Genomic DNA, 16,231 nt, shown 5'->3' with positions numbered 1-16,231 from the left:
TCAACATCTATGTCATCTTATTAACACTCGATAACACCATAAATCGTATCTGTCTGGTTTTGTTTGTATTTGAACATGAAAATCACATCATATATATCACTGTTAACTATGGATTTCAGTAAAAGCTTGGTTTCTGTTTTTCATTTCTATAATTACATTTCCCAGCAAAATTTGTATTTTCTCTTTTTCCGGCGTGCTTAGCAGACAAAGTAACATTCCACTAAATCATGTCGACCACTTATTTTTCTTTATAATTCAATTAACGAGACAGACAGTTAGTCCTATTTAGATTTTTGATTAGATTAGATTAGATTTGCTGATAATAAACACTATCACTACACCAACATCACAATTACACTGTCTGTCGCGCGTTTCGACGATCAAATTATCGTCTTCAGAGAATAAAGGTGAACTGCTAATAATATATATATATATATATATATATATATATAAAATTTTTCATTCATACACAAAATACAAGCTGAAACAACAAAGAATCTATAGGACTCTTAGAAGGAAGTTTCATTCCAGGTGTTCAGGTTTGTAACTATGTAAATGTTGGAAAATATGTTAAAGAATAAGTTTATCTACAGCTGGTCATTTTTTGTTGGCCAATGCATCTTATCAAAACAGACTTGTTGAAAAAATAACTACATCCAGGACCAAAAAGACCGAACCTTTTATGTAACTCGATAAAATTGTAATTCGAGTTATATCTTCAACTATCACATAATCTTTAAATTACTATGAGAGTATTGACAAATAATGACAGCTCTTACTTCTGTTAATTGAATATGATTAACAATTTGACTAAATCCTATTATTTAGTCATGTCAAAAGTTACGTCAAAATTAAATCATTGCATTGCTTTATTTGGGCGCAAGTAGGTGATGGGAAGCTGCTAAAACGACATTTGTTTGTACTAACATTAATTTTGTCATTTTATGAATTTATATCTTGAGTTCTGTATGTTTCATGTACAAGATGATTACTACAACTATTACAAGTGCTTCTGATAAAGTAGATGTGCGTAGCAGTGTTCTTCATAACTTATAAATTGAAGAGGAATTTAAATGCCGCATAAAAGAATTTTATGAATTGTCAGTCAACAAAAAAAGTCACTTATTGTTATTAGTACTATTCGATACTCACATAAACTACAGGGTGATTTATTTGAAAAAAACTGATAAAATATTGTATAAGCATTTTTATTCACTCTGTATCAGATTCAATGAATATTAACAAAATTAATTTTCGCTACTAATCGAATGCTTTGGATGCAGCTGATCTCCATTCTTGAATTTCTCTTAAATAGTACATATAACTTTTTGTATACCACGTAAAACACATCACAATCGTATATTATTGTAATGGGGATATCTGATTCAAAATATGCAATAAAAAATATAGTGTTTCATTTAAAAAATGTAACTATGATTTGGCACAGCATTCTAGAACACAAGAAACTGAACGGCTGCCATATACAATAGCTTGTATCGTGAAAAGAAGAAGAAAAGAGAGGAAGCCACCAAAGGATCGTCAACAACCAAGTTTCCACCTGTCATCAAAATGGTATGCCATATTTGTGTTAAAATTATAAAAAACAATGGGGTCACTTGCGATTCTCTTAGGAAGTTACTTCACCAATCGTGCATCTCACCAATTCACAGACAACATATTCCAGACTCTGATGATAACGATTCCTCTCTATGTCACATATGTTATAAGAGAGAATCCGAGAGTGACAATGAAAGTATAGAAGAAGAAGAATAAGAGAAGGAAAAGCATATCAAAATGCAATTAATGGAAATGGAAGGAGTTAACTAATCGAAGGATGATGTTGATAGAATAATAGAAATTGAGTAAGTAGTTAAATAGAAGAAGTGGAATAAGGGGTCAAACAATCGAATAGTGATGTAGGTAGAAGAGAACTTGAACAAGGGGACATACAATCTCGAAGGACTAAGGAGGCACTGAACTTTATCACACTAATTAATCACCATGTAGAAGATTACAACGGAGTGCTTATAGTCAATATAGCTGTCACCAAAACTGACTGTTATTGTGAACGATTAAAATGCGCTGGTGTCAGAAAAGGTGAGAACTAGGTTGAAAAAACTAAATAATTGATAGGTATATGTAAGTTGGTCGAGAATGAAATATTTGATGTCTAGCCAAATTCAGTATCTGAGTAGTGTTAGGGGAGTGGTAAGGGATGGGCAATAAATAAGTGACTTACTGAAATTCCAGACGGTGGTCCAGTGTGTAAGTGATATGGATTAACAGATTAACATAAAAATTCAAATCTAAAGTTCGATTGCTAAAGTCAAAATAATAAATGAATAATTCATTGATTCCAACAAGATTTGAAGAATTTGAAATATGAAATAATTATAAATAAAACTTTTATGTGTCGATCGAAATGATTGTTAGATATAATAGAAATAAAAGACCGATCAGTTGGCGACTACTACTATTATGAGATACATAGAGTAAAGTTAATAATATTGGAAAGCATAAGCACGAAGAAGTCCAGTACGTATACTATTATGAATTTGAAAGGAACCATCAAAATTTGAATGAATCTTACCCATGCATCTTCTGATTTTATATGGTTTGTGACCTGGTTTACAGGTGCAACTTTTGTGAATACAAGCAATTTTTGCTTGACATTCTGCCCCACAATAACATTGATGATCATGTTCGCATTGGTCGTGTAAATCTCGATTTTTTACACACTGTCCTTGGTGCAAGTGGTGGAATGGTTTACAAGCACATTGATTCTTCTTTGTACACATACTGCGTGGACCTAATAGCTCATGGCACTCTTGTTTTTTGGAACAGCGTATTGCTGGAGACGGTACTGAAAAAAAATGTAAAAGTTAGAATACAAAGGAGAGGAAGGAGTACTTTTAAAAAATATTGTAATCACTTCCAAAATCGATTAAGTTTATTTTATTACGCTATCATAGTGAGTGACCCTGAGCTACCAGATAGTATTAAAAAACTAATTGTACAGGGTATTCAAAGTGTAACGGATTCACAAGCGATATACATTATAAATAAATAATTATTTCTTTTGAAGACCCTGTTATTATTTAGTGTAAGCTGTAGATACGTATTCTAACGGGTCCTTTGTGGAAATACTACAGGGATTGAGTTATAAGCTACTGTTTCCTTGTTAGAATATTTTGCATGTAGAAGAATCTCATCATTAATGGAATCTTACATTATTATAACGAGATCGTACATTTTGAATATATTCTCGATAAATTTATTCATAAGCAACATTAAACACATAGTATATTCTGCCTTTCACACTATAAGTAAAATCTAAAATTCTGTTATTGCTGTCTTTAAAAAATTCTATTACTGATAGGATTGTTTGGAATTATGTCTTCATAGACGTGACAATCACCGCAGAGGACGCTCAAGATTCTACACTGGGACCAGATCTCTGGAACGGTCTATATGATAGTCTGTTTTTGGCGCGCTACTCGTTGCTTACGCCGATAATGTGATAGTTGTGATTACGCGCAGTTAAAATTGAACCAGACAATGAGACGGGTATGGGGATGGTTAGGTTAGGTTGGGTTAGGATACAAACCACAGACTTCTACTCGTTAAGGAAAAAACTTAATTGATAATTCTCACAAGGAAACGAATAGAGACAAGACTGCCAACTGAGATCGGGACAGAAGAAATCGAGTCCAGATGAGAAGTAAATACAGTAAATACTTGGATCCGAAGATTTCTTTCTAGAAAAACGCTCGTAGACAGGGAACGTAGTGACGACATAAGGCAAAAATACAGAGTGGAAAATATTAATGAATGGGTACTGAGTAGAAAGCGCGAATGGGACGAACACATAAGTAGAATGAGCGAGGAAAGAATAGTAAGAATAGCACGAGATGTATGGGAAGGCCACGAAAAAGATGGAGTGATAATCTTACCATCAATTGAGGCAATAGGCTTGCTGCGAAGAATGAACAGGCTATCTGCCTAAAATGGAGTAGGAAGAAGAAGATCGTAGATGTAAAAAGGCGTTTATCTAATTCTAAATGTGTGTTAGTATCAGTTCGAGGTTAGGTAGGAGAAAAAGAAGTAATTCAACTATAGAAAACAGTTGCGATTTCTTTTTGTACAAAACTTATCACAGTGAAGGTTTTAGAATGTAATCTTACTGGTTTTTTCGAATGTTGTTCGAGAAATAACAAAAGCTTATTCAAGTTGAAATGACTTCTCTCTAAAATTGTTGATGTTTAGCAAAATAGATATAGGAGATACCTTGAGTTGAATTATCTGTTTGCTTTTGATAAAGTAAAGGTAGGCGCTGTAAAACAAGTAATAATAGTTGAAATGATTCCAAAATCATCTTAATAGCGTTAACAAGAATTATTGAGCAAAATCAGCGTGTTAATGACAACCAATTAAAAATATAGTGGCATGATGATATAGAAAAAATTGGAATTTTGAAGAGCAGCTTCTAACAGAGTGGCTGGGTTTCGAATTCCATATTTTGCGTATCATCAGAAGTAGATTAGAAGTATTCCTGAATTACTGCCTTACTAGTTAAGTTTCCAGTTTAGGTTTGAGAACCATATTAGTTAGTTGGAACTTTATGGTACTAAGAATGCTCATAAGTACTTTAATGAGCTCCAAAATAACTTAACAACTCAAATTGAAGACATGAGTTCAGATAAGATTGAATGTATTTTCTAATTGTCATACTAAAAAGTAAAGGAATGAATGTCAGAAAATAATTTCCAAAATATCTCACAATTCTTTTCAGAGAGCACCCGTCTTCAAGTAATTTGTAGTGGTTCTGCCGGATGTGACTGCCTTAGGTTGGTTGATAGTATGCGGAGAGGAATAGAAGCAGTAATCAGTCGAAAAGATTACTGAGAAGATAACCTTACTTCCCCGGCAGGAGATTCTTCCTCAGGAAGTGATATTCAGTTAAAGTATATAAATAACTGGTACTCAGATGGGGTGAACAATAATAATATATAATATTAAATTGGATGCCACCAGCTTTTGAATGAACGACGTTAAAAATGTATAAGTAAAAGTTGGAAAAGCTGGAAACACCTTTTCAAATAAATTAATGATAACAATCAAACAAACTAAAATCCCCGGACACGATTATCCAAAGAAACGGGAACTCAGATGGAAATTCTTGAAGAAAGGACAGGTAGAAAGAACAGTTTTGATTAGAAAGCAGCTTATGCTTTTGTTCTGTTTGTTCTCTAATAAATAGAAAATACGAATTTACATGAAAACTATTATATTTGCTTAAAACACAAGAAAATTGATAAAAATAATTGGAATTTTTGTGAGCACTATGATAAAAAAGGTATTTGAGTGAATAAAAAAGATTATCACCACAAATTTATTGATTTACTTGATATTAAATAAATTTATTGGTACTTTGATATGAATACTGGAGTGTAGATAGGTAGAGGACGATTTAGAATACATTCCGAGGTTTTATTGAATTTCTCGATTGAAGTGGTAGATCGATAACAAATTATTTTCTTCAAAAGCTCCAATGTTAGAAGTAATAAATCCGAAATGACTTTGGTGCCACGTGAAAAAAGGAATATCAAAAATGATTGAAGAAAAACGTAACAAGCCGATTAGCATGTCACAACATGAAAACACTCGACGAAACAAATAGCGGAGAGTATAACAGATTTTTTTTATTCAAGGAAACGGTTACTCATGCAGTTTGGAAGTCAAGTTATATTATATTTGCAGCGAAGTACTTTTGAATATAACTTTTTCCAGTCACTGTTCATTGATTCATTGAATATAAGGAATAATGCGACTATTTGAAAACGAATTTCAGGAGATGATTTCGCATTATTTTTTATTATTGTTCTTTAGTGGCATCAACCTCAATAGTTTAATTAAAAGTTATTATCTGATAGTTGACTTTGTAATGTTTATGTATTTAAGTCGAGTGATTACAGAATTACATAGTTACAGTGTTTATCAAGAGTGAAGTCGTATTTATTATTAATTTATTTTGTAATTTTGTCATCTTGGTACTTTAAGCAGTCAACCACGCAATTTTTGTTTGTTATTAAATGTTGGAGATGCTGATATAATCTGTATTTGTTTATCCAAGAGTTCATTGTCGGTTTATTTTGTGTGATTGTGTGTAGAAAAATGCATTTTGTTTTGAAACAGGCCTTCTTATTTCTCAGTTGCTATATAATATATTTTGCCCATGTTTTTTCGCATTTTCTTGTTGGACAAAATTTAAAAAACCCAAGTGGAAAATATAGAATTGGAACATCGCAATGCAACGTTGAATCTTCATACTGAACTGTTTACAATAACACTCAAAATTACAATGAATCTTATTACCAGTCCCTATCTTTGTTAAATTATTTTTTCTGTATATTAAAAATTAATATCAATGACTCCTTCTCTACTTTATCTATATTCTATAATGTGTTTAGCACTTTAATAAACAAAAAAAAAACAGATGTTCGGGTAAAATTATGATTTACCAATTCTGACGATAAATGAAACAGTTGTATTCATGTAATAAACAAGACTTTGATTCAACATATATGAAGAGCACCTTCCTGCCAATAAAACGATTAGGAGGACTGTTTCGTTTCGCCCCTGATCAAATTACTGCGGCAGTGGAAAGCCTTTTAATAATTCAATTGGTGAGTAGATTAAAGAGATCATAATATAGTTTATCGTCACATCAATTACGTTAATTACGGTTCGCTGTTCTAAACAAGTGTCTTGCAGATTAATAATAGTGAGTTCTCTCGATAGTCTAGGTAGTCTATTATGTCTAGCATTCCGTAAGGGTTTGTTCAGTTATAATGCATTGGATGGAAGGATATTTGTTGAAAACTATTGAAACATTTATGACTTGTAGAAGATTCAGAAGAACTCAACCTGAACATGGAAATTTTCAAATATGAATCGATAAAATACTAGTTGGGCTATTTTATTATGAATCAATTGAGAAGAAATTATCTATTTATCTTTTAGTTTCCACAGTTTATTCATTGAGGGCAATTATGTATATTTTGACAAACCACGAAACTGGAGTTAAGAGCTGAAAATTTGTCAATGCTACTATCCTTAAGTAGCAAGCTTTGACTGCATTCAAGTCGCTGCTATCACAGAGAAAATAGTGATACATATGATTTACCATCGACATATGAATTTATCGATAGAACAACAAGTTCAGTTCAAATGAACAACGTCTTGAACGGTTGCAAAGCGTATTTGGTGATGAAAATAATAACGTTTCGCTAGTATAGGAAACTTAAGATGAGGCAGATATAGTTTAGTGATGAGGCACGTGATTCAGTTACTGTTGGAAGCGCTGAGAGAGTGAGACGAATTATCAGAAAAGATCTAAGCGATTGAGGCAACTTGGTATTGAAACCGCAGCAATCTTCTGTAACAATTTTTACTTATTGCGTGCAATGTTTAATTCTAGCGAACGTTATGTTAATTTCAAAATAGAAACAGGTATCCAAGCATACTAGTAGATTTACCAACTACAACATTAACGAAAATGCTAAGTTTTGTCAACAGCTTTCTTTTCGCTGTATAGAATTAGTTGTAGCAAATAGAGCTCTAAGATCAACGTATAATTACATTTACATGTACAACACAAAATTTTCGTAATACAGTCAATATTCACGGGTTGTATTGCGATAAAATATCGTAACACATTGCATAACAGACATTTGAATTTTTTCATGAAAATAATAGTATTTACAAATCCACTCTATTTGTCTGACTCGGCCCTTTGCTTCTGTCTTTTTTAACTTGAACAAACATTTACGTTGTTAACGTTCCAAGACAGAAACTATTTGAGAGTATTTGAAAAGATGACTAGCCTCAATATTTTAAGATGAGGAGGTTTCGCATTGATGTAGGTGATGTTTACTTTAAAGATAAATAAAATAATTTGTATCTCAATCTCTTTATATAGCGTCACCCTGGTATATATACAAATCATATGGAAGCTTATACAAGAATAACATACGAGATGTGTTCATTTTTAAACTTTTCTCGCATAACATGTAGTTTCTAATGAATCGAAGATACAAAGTTTTATTTTAAAGATGAACATTTGAAGTGAATACTTTGAAAGAAAAAATTTTCCTTTCAAAACTACATGATTTTCAAAGAAGCATTCTAAGCAAAGTAATTTGTGAGATGAGCTAACTTTTCATACATTAACGGCTAACTAAAAAAAAATTGTACAAACAGGTCGATGTATACAAGAAAAAACATGTTCAAAGCCTAATTTAAAAAAACAATTAAAATTACTGAGTTTAATATAGGTGGTTATACTAGCATATATCAGTAATTATTGTAATATAAAAAAAGTTTTTGGCTCTGATGGTCAATTCCGAAGTTAATGGCGGCAGTCAAAGTGTTATTTTGTAATATCAAACATTACAAGTAATATTTCGTTCATTGTTACTAAACATAAGTGAAATTTGTTCTTTCAATATCTTTGAAAAAAAGTGTCGCTTGCCATAGGACTCAACTTCAACTTTTGGTCATTATCTTGTGACGATGTCTTTGACTAATACGTCATCGATGATAAGTAGTTGTGGGCAGTCGGCAACTTATGCCCACGATGCAACTGTGTTGAAACAAAGGCTGCAAACTAGTTGATCTTGCAACGGGCTGGCAACCTCGGAAACGTATAACAGCGGGGAACCACACACGAAGTGACGTGAATAAAATTAGTTTGCAATCGTCGCAGTTGCGTTGCAGGTGTTGTTTCATTTGATTATCACATGTTTATTTTATTATTTTCAATATGAGTATTCAAGATCTAACCCCAAATTTTTGGGAGAAGTGAGAAATAGTTTTTTATTGACATGCGATAAAAAGTTATAAACGTTCTATCTGTCTGAGACAGCTCTTGTGCTGCTACGAATATTTTGACTCTCTATGGATGGATCCAATATTTTCTTTGTAGCCTGCGTTTCTGCGGTATTGATAATAATCAATGATGTGTTCCTTATCTGACTCTAAATACATTGAAAAATTACGTTTCACGTATGCGCTCCAAAGTTTTATTTTGATTGCAAAACTGTTTGCAAGCTTTGTTTCAAAACAGCCGCAACGTGGGCGGTCGACCTAAAAGTTCACGTTTATATATAATGATTTCAAAAATTAGAAATCAAAGGGAAAGTTTTGAATTGCATCGTATAAATCCTCGTATTAAAAATGTTAGAAAGGCGCGTTAATACTTCTGTTTCTTGTATATAAACATGTTTTGGAGATCTTAAAACTGGATAAAAATGTGAAATGAATATGCTTAATTTTATAGAGATCTGTTTACTAGTGCCATATTGAATGCTTCACGCAGACATGGTATTTACGTTGGATTGCATACGGAAGTAAGCTTTACATACTTATAAATAGACATACACATCTAATATTATTTGTTCTATTCTACCTTGGTACGAGAGTTTATTTGGAAATTCCTGGCATATTATATGAACATTTCCAAAAGTTATTTTCAAATGTGTAAAATTTTTGGAAGAAGATATCTTGAAAAATTTATTCTACTTAAAGTGACTGAAAAAATACGAACCGGTGAATCCGTTTTTCAAAAATGGTTTTTGTTCAATTTGAGATAATGCTATCATATATTTTAAAACTTTACATATCGTACAGTGAAAAATCTGTCTTCAAAGGTGCAAGATCAAAACAAATTCAATATTCACTAAGAATTGATACAAGCATATAAATAATCTTTAATACGAACAGTATCAAGATGGGGGTAGCTACAGAAGTGGTCAGACAAGTCTCTTATACGCTGCGTGTTAAGTATATGCATCAACACCATAACATGCATAGCACAAATATTTCTCCAGCATGCCCGATTAAGCAACAGAGATTTAGTAGAATTTTTATGCATCATAATATACAGGAAGTTATGGGACTTGATGAAAAAAATTGGTGACTGAGTAGATGACGTGAGAATAATGCTGTTATAGGCAAAAAAAAACTCTTATGCGAGTTATCAACGTTCAAAGTTGCAAAATCAGAACTTATAATTCTACACTACTATCTGAAGGCCAGAGGTGGCTCATGCCCAATGGTTAAGAATACGGCCAGGGACAAACTATACAATCCAAAGATAGCAGAAATGATTTTCAATCCAAATCAGTGGAATTGTCAACTGAACTTTTACGAACAAGGTATACTATGGAAAGTCATTAAATCTGACTTTTAATGAAATAAATAAGTGGTTAGTGGAAATTTAGCATTGTTGAATCCATAATCTAATTCGTAACTATTTATCAATAAAAATGAAAAATGAACAATTTTTTCTAGATCCTAACATTGCCCAATCTTAACGAATAAATCATTTACTATACAGAAAATGGAGAGAAGGAATATTTTCAAATTAGCAACTTCGTTGCTTGTGTTCATATAATACAAAGAGGACTGTATGTATGGGGTAAATTCAATTTTAGCGTTTTTAAAATATGTGAAAGAAACCTGAAACAGGTCGATTATTATTGTTGAATAATGAAAAATACCACCCTTACAAAGTTCAGTTAGTTCAGCAGATAAATGAAGACGATCCTGATACAATTCTGCGAATTGATTATGTACATACTGAACGCAGATTTAAAGTTCATAAGCAAAATAGTTTTTTCTGATAATGCGACGTTTCATTTAAATGGAACGATTAAAAAATCCTCACTGGATATGTGAGGCTCGCTCTCAATATCCTAAAAAGTGACCGTTTGAGCTGGTATCATTAAGATTAAAATCATTGGCCCTTATTTTTTGAGCGCACAGTTAATGTGTACGTACATTACAAAGACTTTTTCCTGATATTAATTAATCAAATGAGATAGATACATCTATTTAGTACCAACAAGACAGAGCTCCACTGCATTTTGCACGTACGTTAGAAATTATTTGAAAAAGGTTTTTTCCAATGTGAAATGATTGAATGGCCGGTTAGATCCCCGATTTGACTCCTCTCGATTACTTCTTAGGAGGTTATTCAAAATCTAAAATATATTTTGAATTTTTGAACTTTTATTTTTGAACTTTTAAAGCTGAGATAACGAAAGATATTGATAAAATAACTCCTGAGGTCATATAAAATGTAAATCCAAAATTGCCTCGATTATTAAGTGAATAGTGATCATTTTATTCAATTGTAATATGCGACATTATTATCTTCATTCTACGTGAAGTTTTGTGATGGAGAAATTATCAAAATTTTACTCAGTTATGATTGCACCAAATTCAGAAAGTTTTATATTGCTAAACAAAGGAGTAAAATCCCTTTCCAACAAGGTGCTACACGACCCCTTTTCTTGTTTAAAATTTTCGAGAAGGTGCTTATAAGTCAAAGGTGGTGCTGGAGGGGAATTATATTTTCATACTGTAAAATGTCAATTCAAGAATGAAAATCGACCTGATTCAGGTATTTTTTACGTAGACAATAATGACAGTAAAATCTATTTGTTTTGGAATTTTGATTTGCTTCTATGTTTACATTTCACCAATTAAAGTGTGAAATATAAGTATAATTTCAATGCTCACATCAGTAATTAATTTTTAAAAGTAAGCAATCCTATTCACCCCAACACTAATTTGTCTAATATCTGAAAGAATTACAAACTAAATTTAGAACATATTATTATTCAACAAATCAGACAAGAAAACTTATTTTAAACCCTGGAGTGTCACCAGACTCGGTAGGTGTCTTCGGTTATTAGTTTATTTTAATCCATTACAGGGAGAGTAACTTTTACGGTGTTGGCAGCCTAAGAGTCTTATCATACTAGCGGTTTGCGACCGGCTGCGGGGCGGAGTGGGCCCGCAACAAATGTGTCGCGAACACGCCGCGAGGATGTCGTGGACGCGTGGCAGAGATGCATCGTTTTCGTTGCGTGTTTGTAATATACCAAGAGCTAATGGACCCTCCGAGTAACGGTGTGTCTGTAAGGCTAGAAATTCTTATGGTGATGAGTCATAGTTTGCTAAGTACATACGTCTCAGCCCTGCACGTCATCAATCCCTATATTTTTGAAAGTTTAGGAAACATTTGAAAAAAAACTTGTTCCTGTAACCTTGAAATTTTTATACCATTTTGTTTATTCGTTATAAAGTTCGTAAAAAAATTGACAGGCGTATTCGATAAGCACAAGTACCGCACGAGTGAGCCTATGTATTATGTATAAATTAAAATAAACTTTATTCTGTGAAGTTGAAATTAATAGACATGTTTGTTTAAGCGATTTAAATCGATTGGTACAATGACAGGCGGTTCTGGCTAGCATAAGTTCTTGACAGGTGAGGGGAAAGATGCTATGGGAGTGCGAGTAAGAGGCGTAGCATAAAAACTCATATCATATAAGACACTCTTTAACAAGGAGGAAACACTACTGTTGGCTTTGTTACTTCGAAGACACTAGAAACGAAAACGAAACATCGACGAATTTGGTAGGAGCCATTATCATTTAATGGAATGGAGAGACAGCGACTACTTTTTTGTTATTTTGCAAACGAATGAAAAATAATCCAAAAAAAATTCGTACTAACTATCACGCGAATATCAAGATCTACATTTTATGAGTTGTTGCATCTGATGCAAACTGACTTAAGACAAGAAGACACACATTTAAGATTATCAGTGATACCTGAAGAAATGATCGTAATTACTATAAGGTATATTTTTAACATTAAATACTTAAGTACACAGTATAAAATGGCGTCCACACTGCTATCCGCTGGAATCTCGTTGCGAGCCCGCAACGATTTCGCTATGCATGCGCGGCGTGATCGTTGCGCGCCCGCTCTGTTTTGAAGAAACTCGCAATCCGCTAGTACGACAAGGCCCTAACGGAAACCTCATGTAAGCGCTAGCTCAGCGGCTACAGAGAAAAGGAATATCATCTCCGAAGAATTTTATGCTGTGTGCTGCTTTTAAGAGCGTATTTAAGAGAAATTAAAAGAAACTTTGTTATGAACAAAATAAAAGGAAGCGAACGGCTGTATTTGTACAATGGACTATTATATAATAGGAATGGAAATATTACAATAATCTTTCAATTTCATTTCCTTTACAAAACTTTCTATTAACAAATTTTAAATAATTCTATAGAACTAATCGGGATATTTGATTGATTTTACAAGATTGTTAAGGTCACTATAAGTTCCGTTATATTGTAAACTTTTGACTTGATCATTGGGTATTACATGAATATATATGAATATATTCAACAGGTGATACATGCGCTACCAAATAAATGACTTTTGAAGAAAATGACACGATAGTGAACTTACCTGAAGTCCAAGAGGTGGATGTACCTGGTTTATGGATATACCAAATTACGGTTTTGTTAAATATTTTTATCTACTTATTACAACTGATAAGAAATACATTTAGTACCAAGACCAAAATAGTATATAAAATTTGTATATTTACTGTTCTTATGGTACGTGGACTGTATTAACTTGAAACTTAGAGGGTTAGAAACTTTTGTGTGCAAGTTAAATCTTATGTTGACCACATTGAATTAGTTTATTATTATATCAATTTCGAACATAAATAAATTAAAAAAATACTTACGTTCAATACAACTGTCGTACCACACCGAAAAATTCTCTCTGCACACACATGTTTGGTTTCTACAATAAGTATCTATAGTTCCACAATCTTCAGTTGATAAACAAGCTCCATGAAGCGGAGAACCTTAAAAAATGGTAAAGTATATGAATTTATTTTGTGTATTCCAGAACTAATTTATATCGCTTCAATTTATCGTAGTGACAGGTGATCACCAAAATACGCAATGGGAATAGAAATTAAAAATAATCTGTATGAGAGAATCGATAGAGAATACAAACCCTCTAGCTCTATGAAATCTTTGCAGTAATCATAGTTAAACATGTCGGATTCTAATGGGAAATAAGACAAGCACTCATAACAGGAGTCATTGAATTTTAGCTAAACCACTTTCTGATAATATTAACATAAATTTATAAGCAAAAATAGACTTTTAACATCATTAAATCACAAAATTAAGAAACTTAAATAACAATGTACGACGGCGGTTTGAGGGATTTTTCAATAAAACGGTGAGTTCACCGTAAAAAATATGTTTTCTTTCAACATAATGTCTGCACTCTTCAGCAAATCTTCATGTTCTTCAAATCAGTCATAAAATTATCTTTTGGTAGTTTCGCAAAATAGGAAATTATTTCTGCTAACATCTTCTAATTCGTCTGAATTCGCTTTCCACAATGTCATTTTTTCAAGTATTCGAACAAAAAGTAAACGTTAATGAAGATGGAGGGAGAGGCAATAAATTGTCATATGGTTCAGCTATTTTTCTGTAACAATGCCGGATAAACAGGTAAGTGCAGTGTCGTGGTGGAGCAAACATCTAATTAACTGTGATAGTTGTTTTTGAGTTCTTCATCAAAATGTATCAGCAATTACCTTTCTCATAAATAATCTATAAGGATTATATCCTGGAAATCACAAAATAATATAGACATTACCTTATTTTTCGACACTATTTTCATTTTTGAGGTATAAATGTGTAGTGAAGTCTTATGTGATTGAGCTTTTGATCAGCAATAAGCAATCGTAGCAACAACCTCAGAGAAAAATTTTTCATATATACTTTTATTGTGATATATTGCATAAACCTGTTGAAATGAAATATTTCCGAAACTTTTCCTCGCTTTCTAATGGATTTGTTATGTAAGAAAACGTTAAATTAACAGTTAAAACTAAATTTTCCCCATAATACAATTTTCTTCGGTGGTTTTTGAGACCAAATGAGTTAAGAAGAAGTTATGTAATGATGACCTCTTGAGCATATCGAAAAGAGTAAGATAGAGGATAAACTTTAACGAAATGACACCGTTAAGAAACTTATTGTCTTAGAATTTTATACTAAACATTCATTTATAGTAAACAGCTGTATGGTGCAAAGTTCACCATTGTAATTCTGGGAGCTCGATAGTAGAGCCAACCAACCCAAGTTATCATAAATTTTTGAAATAAATTTCTTTAAGTAGAGTCTCCTAGTAAACGGAAGATTACTTGAAATTGATTCAACGTTGGCATGTGATAAAACTCTTGGATAGTTTATTTTGAGTCCTCAACCCTCAACATCATTCGAAATTATATACAACTTAATATTCTACAAACAGAGGGCCTAGTGGAGAGATGGAGAGATTTTGGATCGATAAATTTATAAACTAATAGCGCTTTTATTTGGAGGTACAGGAAAACCAGCAATAGAGCTTAGAAAAACGTAGTTAGCCTCTGGAAGTTGAACTAATGGAAGCCGTTTTTCCATTATCACACAATTATGAAGAAAATGAGAAAATAATAATAGGCATGGATTATAAGGGTTGCTACTTAAGTTTTGAGATATTGTGACACGATGTAATATCGCTGCTGTGCGTAAACCAATATTGCAAGATAGTCATGTGACATACCGTGAGATTGAGGCATACTTAGGCATTTGTTCCACTCTCTTACATTAAATATTGCATGAATATTTAGCTATAGAAACAATTGTATGCGTTGGATAGCGCATAATTTGACATTCACTCAAAAAAAGTTCGTGTCGATTCGAAAAAAGAAATGCTGAGAAAATTCAATCGCGGTGCTTCAAAAGACGTCTATAAGATCATGACAGGCGACGAGTGATGGATCTATGCATATGAATCCGAAACTAAACAACAATCGACTGTATGGGTCTTTCAAGACGAGCCAAATTTAATAAAAGTTGTTGGCGCACGAAGCACTTCGAATTAAATGGCCACTTGTTTTACGGAATAATACGATTACCGTTCCATTAGAACAGGGTAGGAAAGTTAATTCTGAATAGTAAACAAGCATTAGTTTTCCAGAATTGTTCGAAGAAATTAAGGGAAACAATCACAGAAGACGAATCATTCTCCAGCACGACAATCCGAGCTCTCACTCAAAAAAAAAACGTTTTTGAACAGGCAATACATCAAACTGATGGGTCATGCGCCGGACATTTTTTGTTTGAAACCCAATGATTTCTTCCTATTCCCGCAAATTAGAAATAAATTGCGAAGTCAACGTTTATCGACACTTGAAGAAGCAGTTGATGTGTTCAAATGACATATTTTGGAGGTATCTCAATCGGAATGGAAAAAATGCTTCGACAATAAGTTAAAACGCATGCAAAAG

General features: G+C 32.7%; 1 protein-coding gene across 2 annotated transcripts in view; it reads right to left on the bottom strand.

The window, feature by feature from the left end:
• LOC130448703 (uncharacterized) overlaps positions 1-16,231 on the bottom strand; it is a 90,350-nt gene that overhangs the window by 5,156 nt on the left and 68,963 nt on the right. For both annotated transcript variants that reach the window (XM_056786180.1, XM_056786179.1), the window contains exons 3-4: positions 13,619-13,741; positions 2,591-2,863 (exon numbers count right to left, since the gene is read on the bottom strand). In XM_056786180.1, the coding sequence (XP_056642158.1) occupies positions 2,591-2,863; positions 13,619-13,741 (396 nt within the window). The remainder of the gene's footprint in view (positions 1-2,590; positions 2,864-13,618; positions 13,742-16,231) is intronic.

The sequence above is a fragment of the Diorhabda sublineata genome, chromosome 9 (genome assembly GCF_026230105.1).
Source record: "Diorhabda sublineata isolate icDioSubl1.1 chromosome 9, icDioSubl1.1, whole genome shotgun sequence".
NCBI lineage: Eukaryota > Metazoa > Arthropoda > Insecta > Coleoptera > Chrysomelidae > Diorhabda > Diorhabda sublineata.
This window is presented reverse-complemented; position numbering and strand designations above follow the sequence as displayed.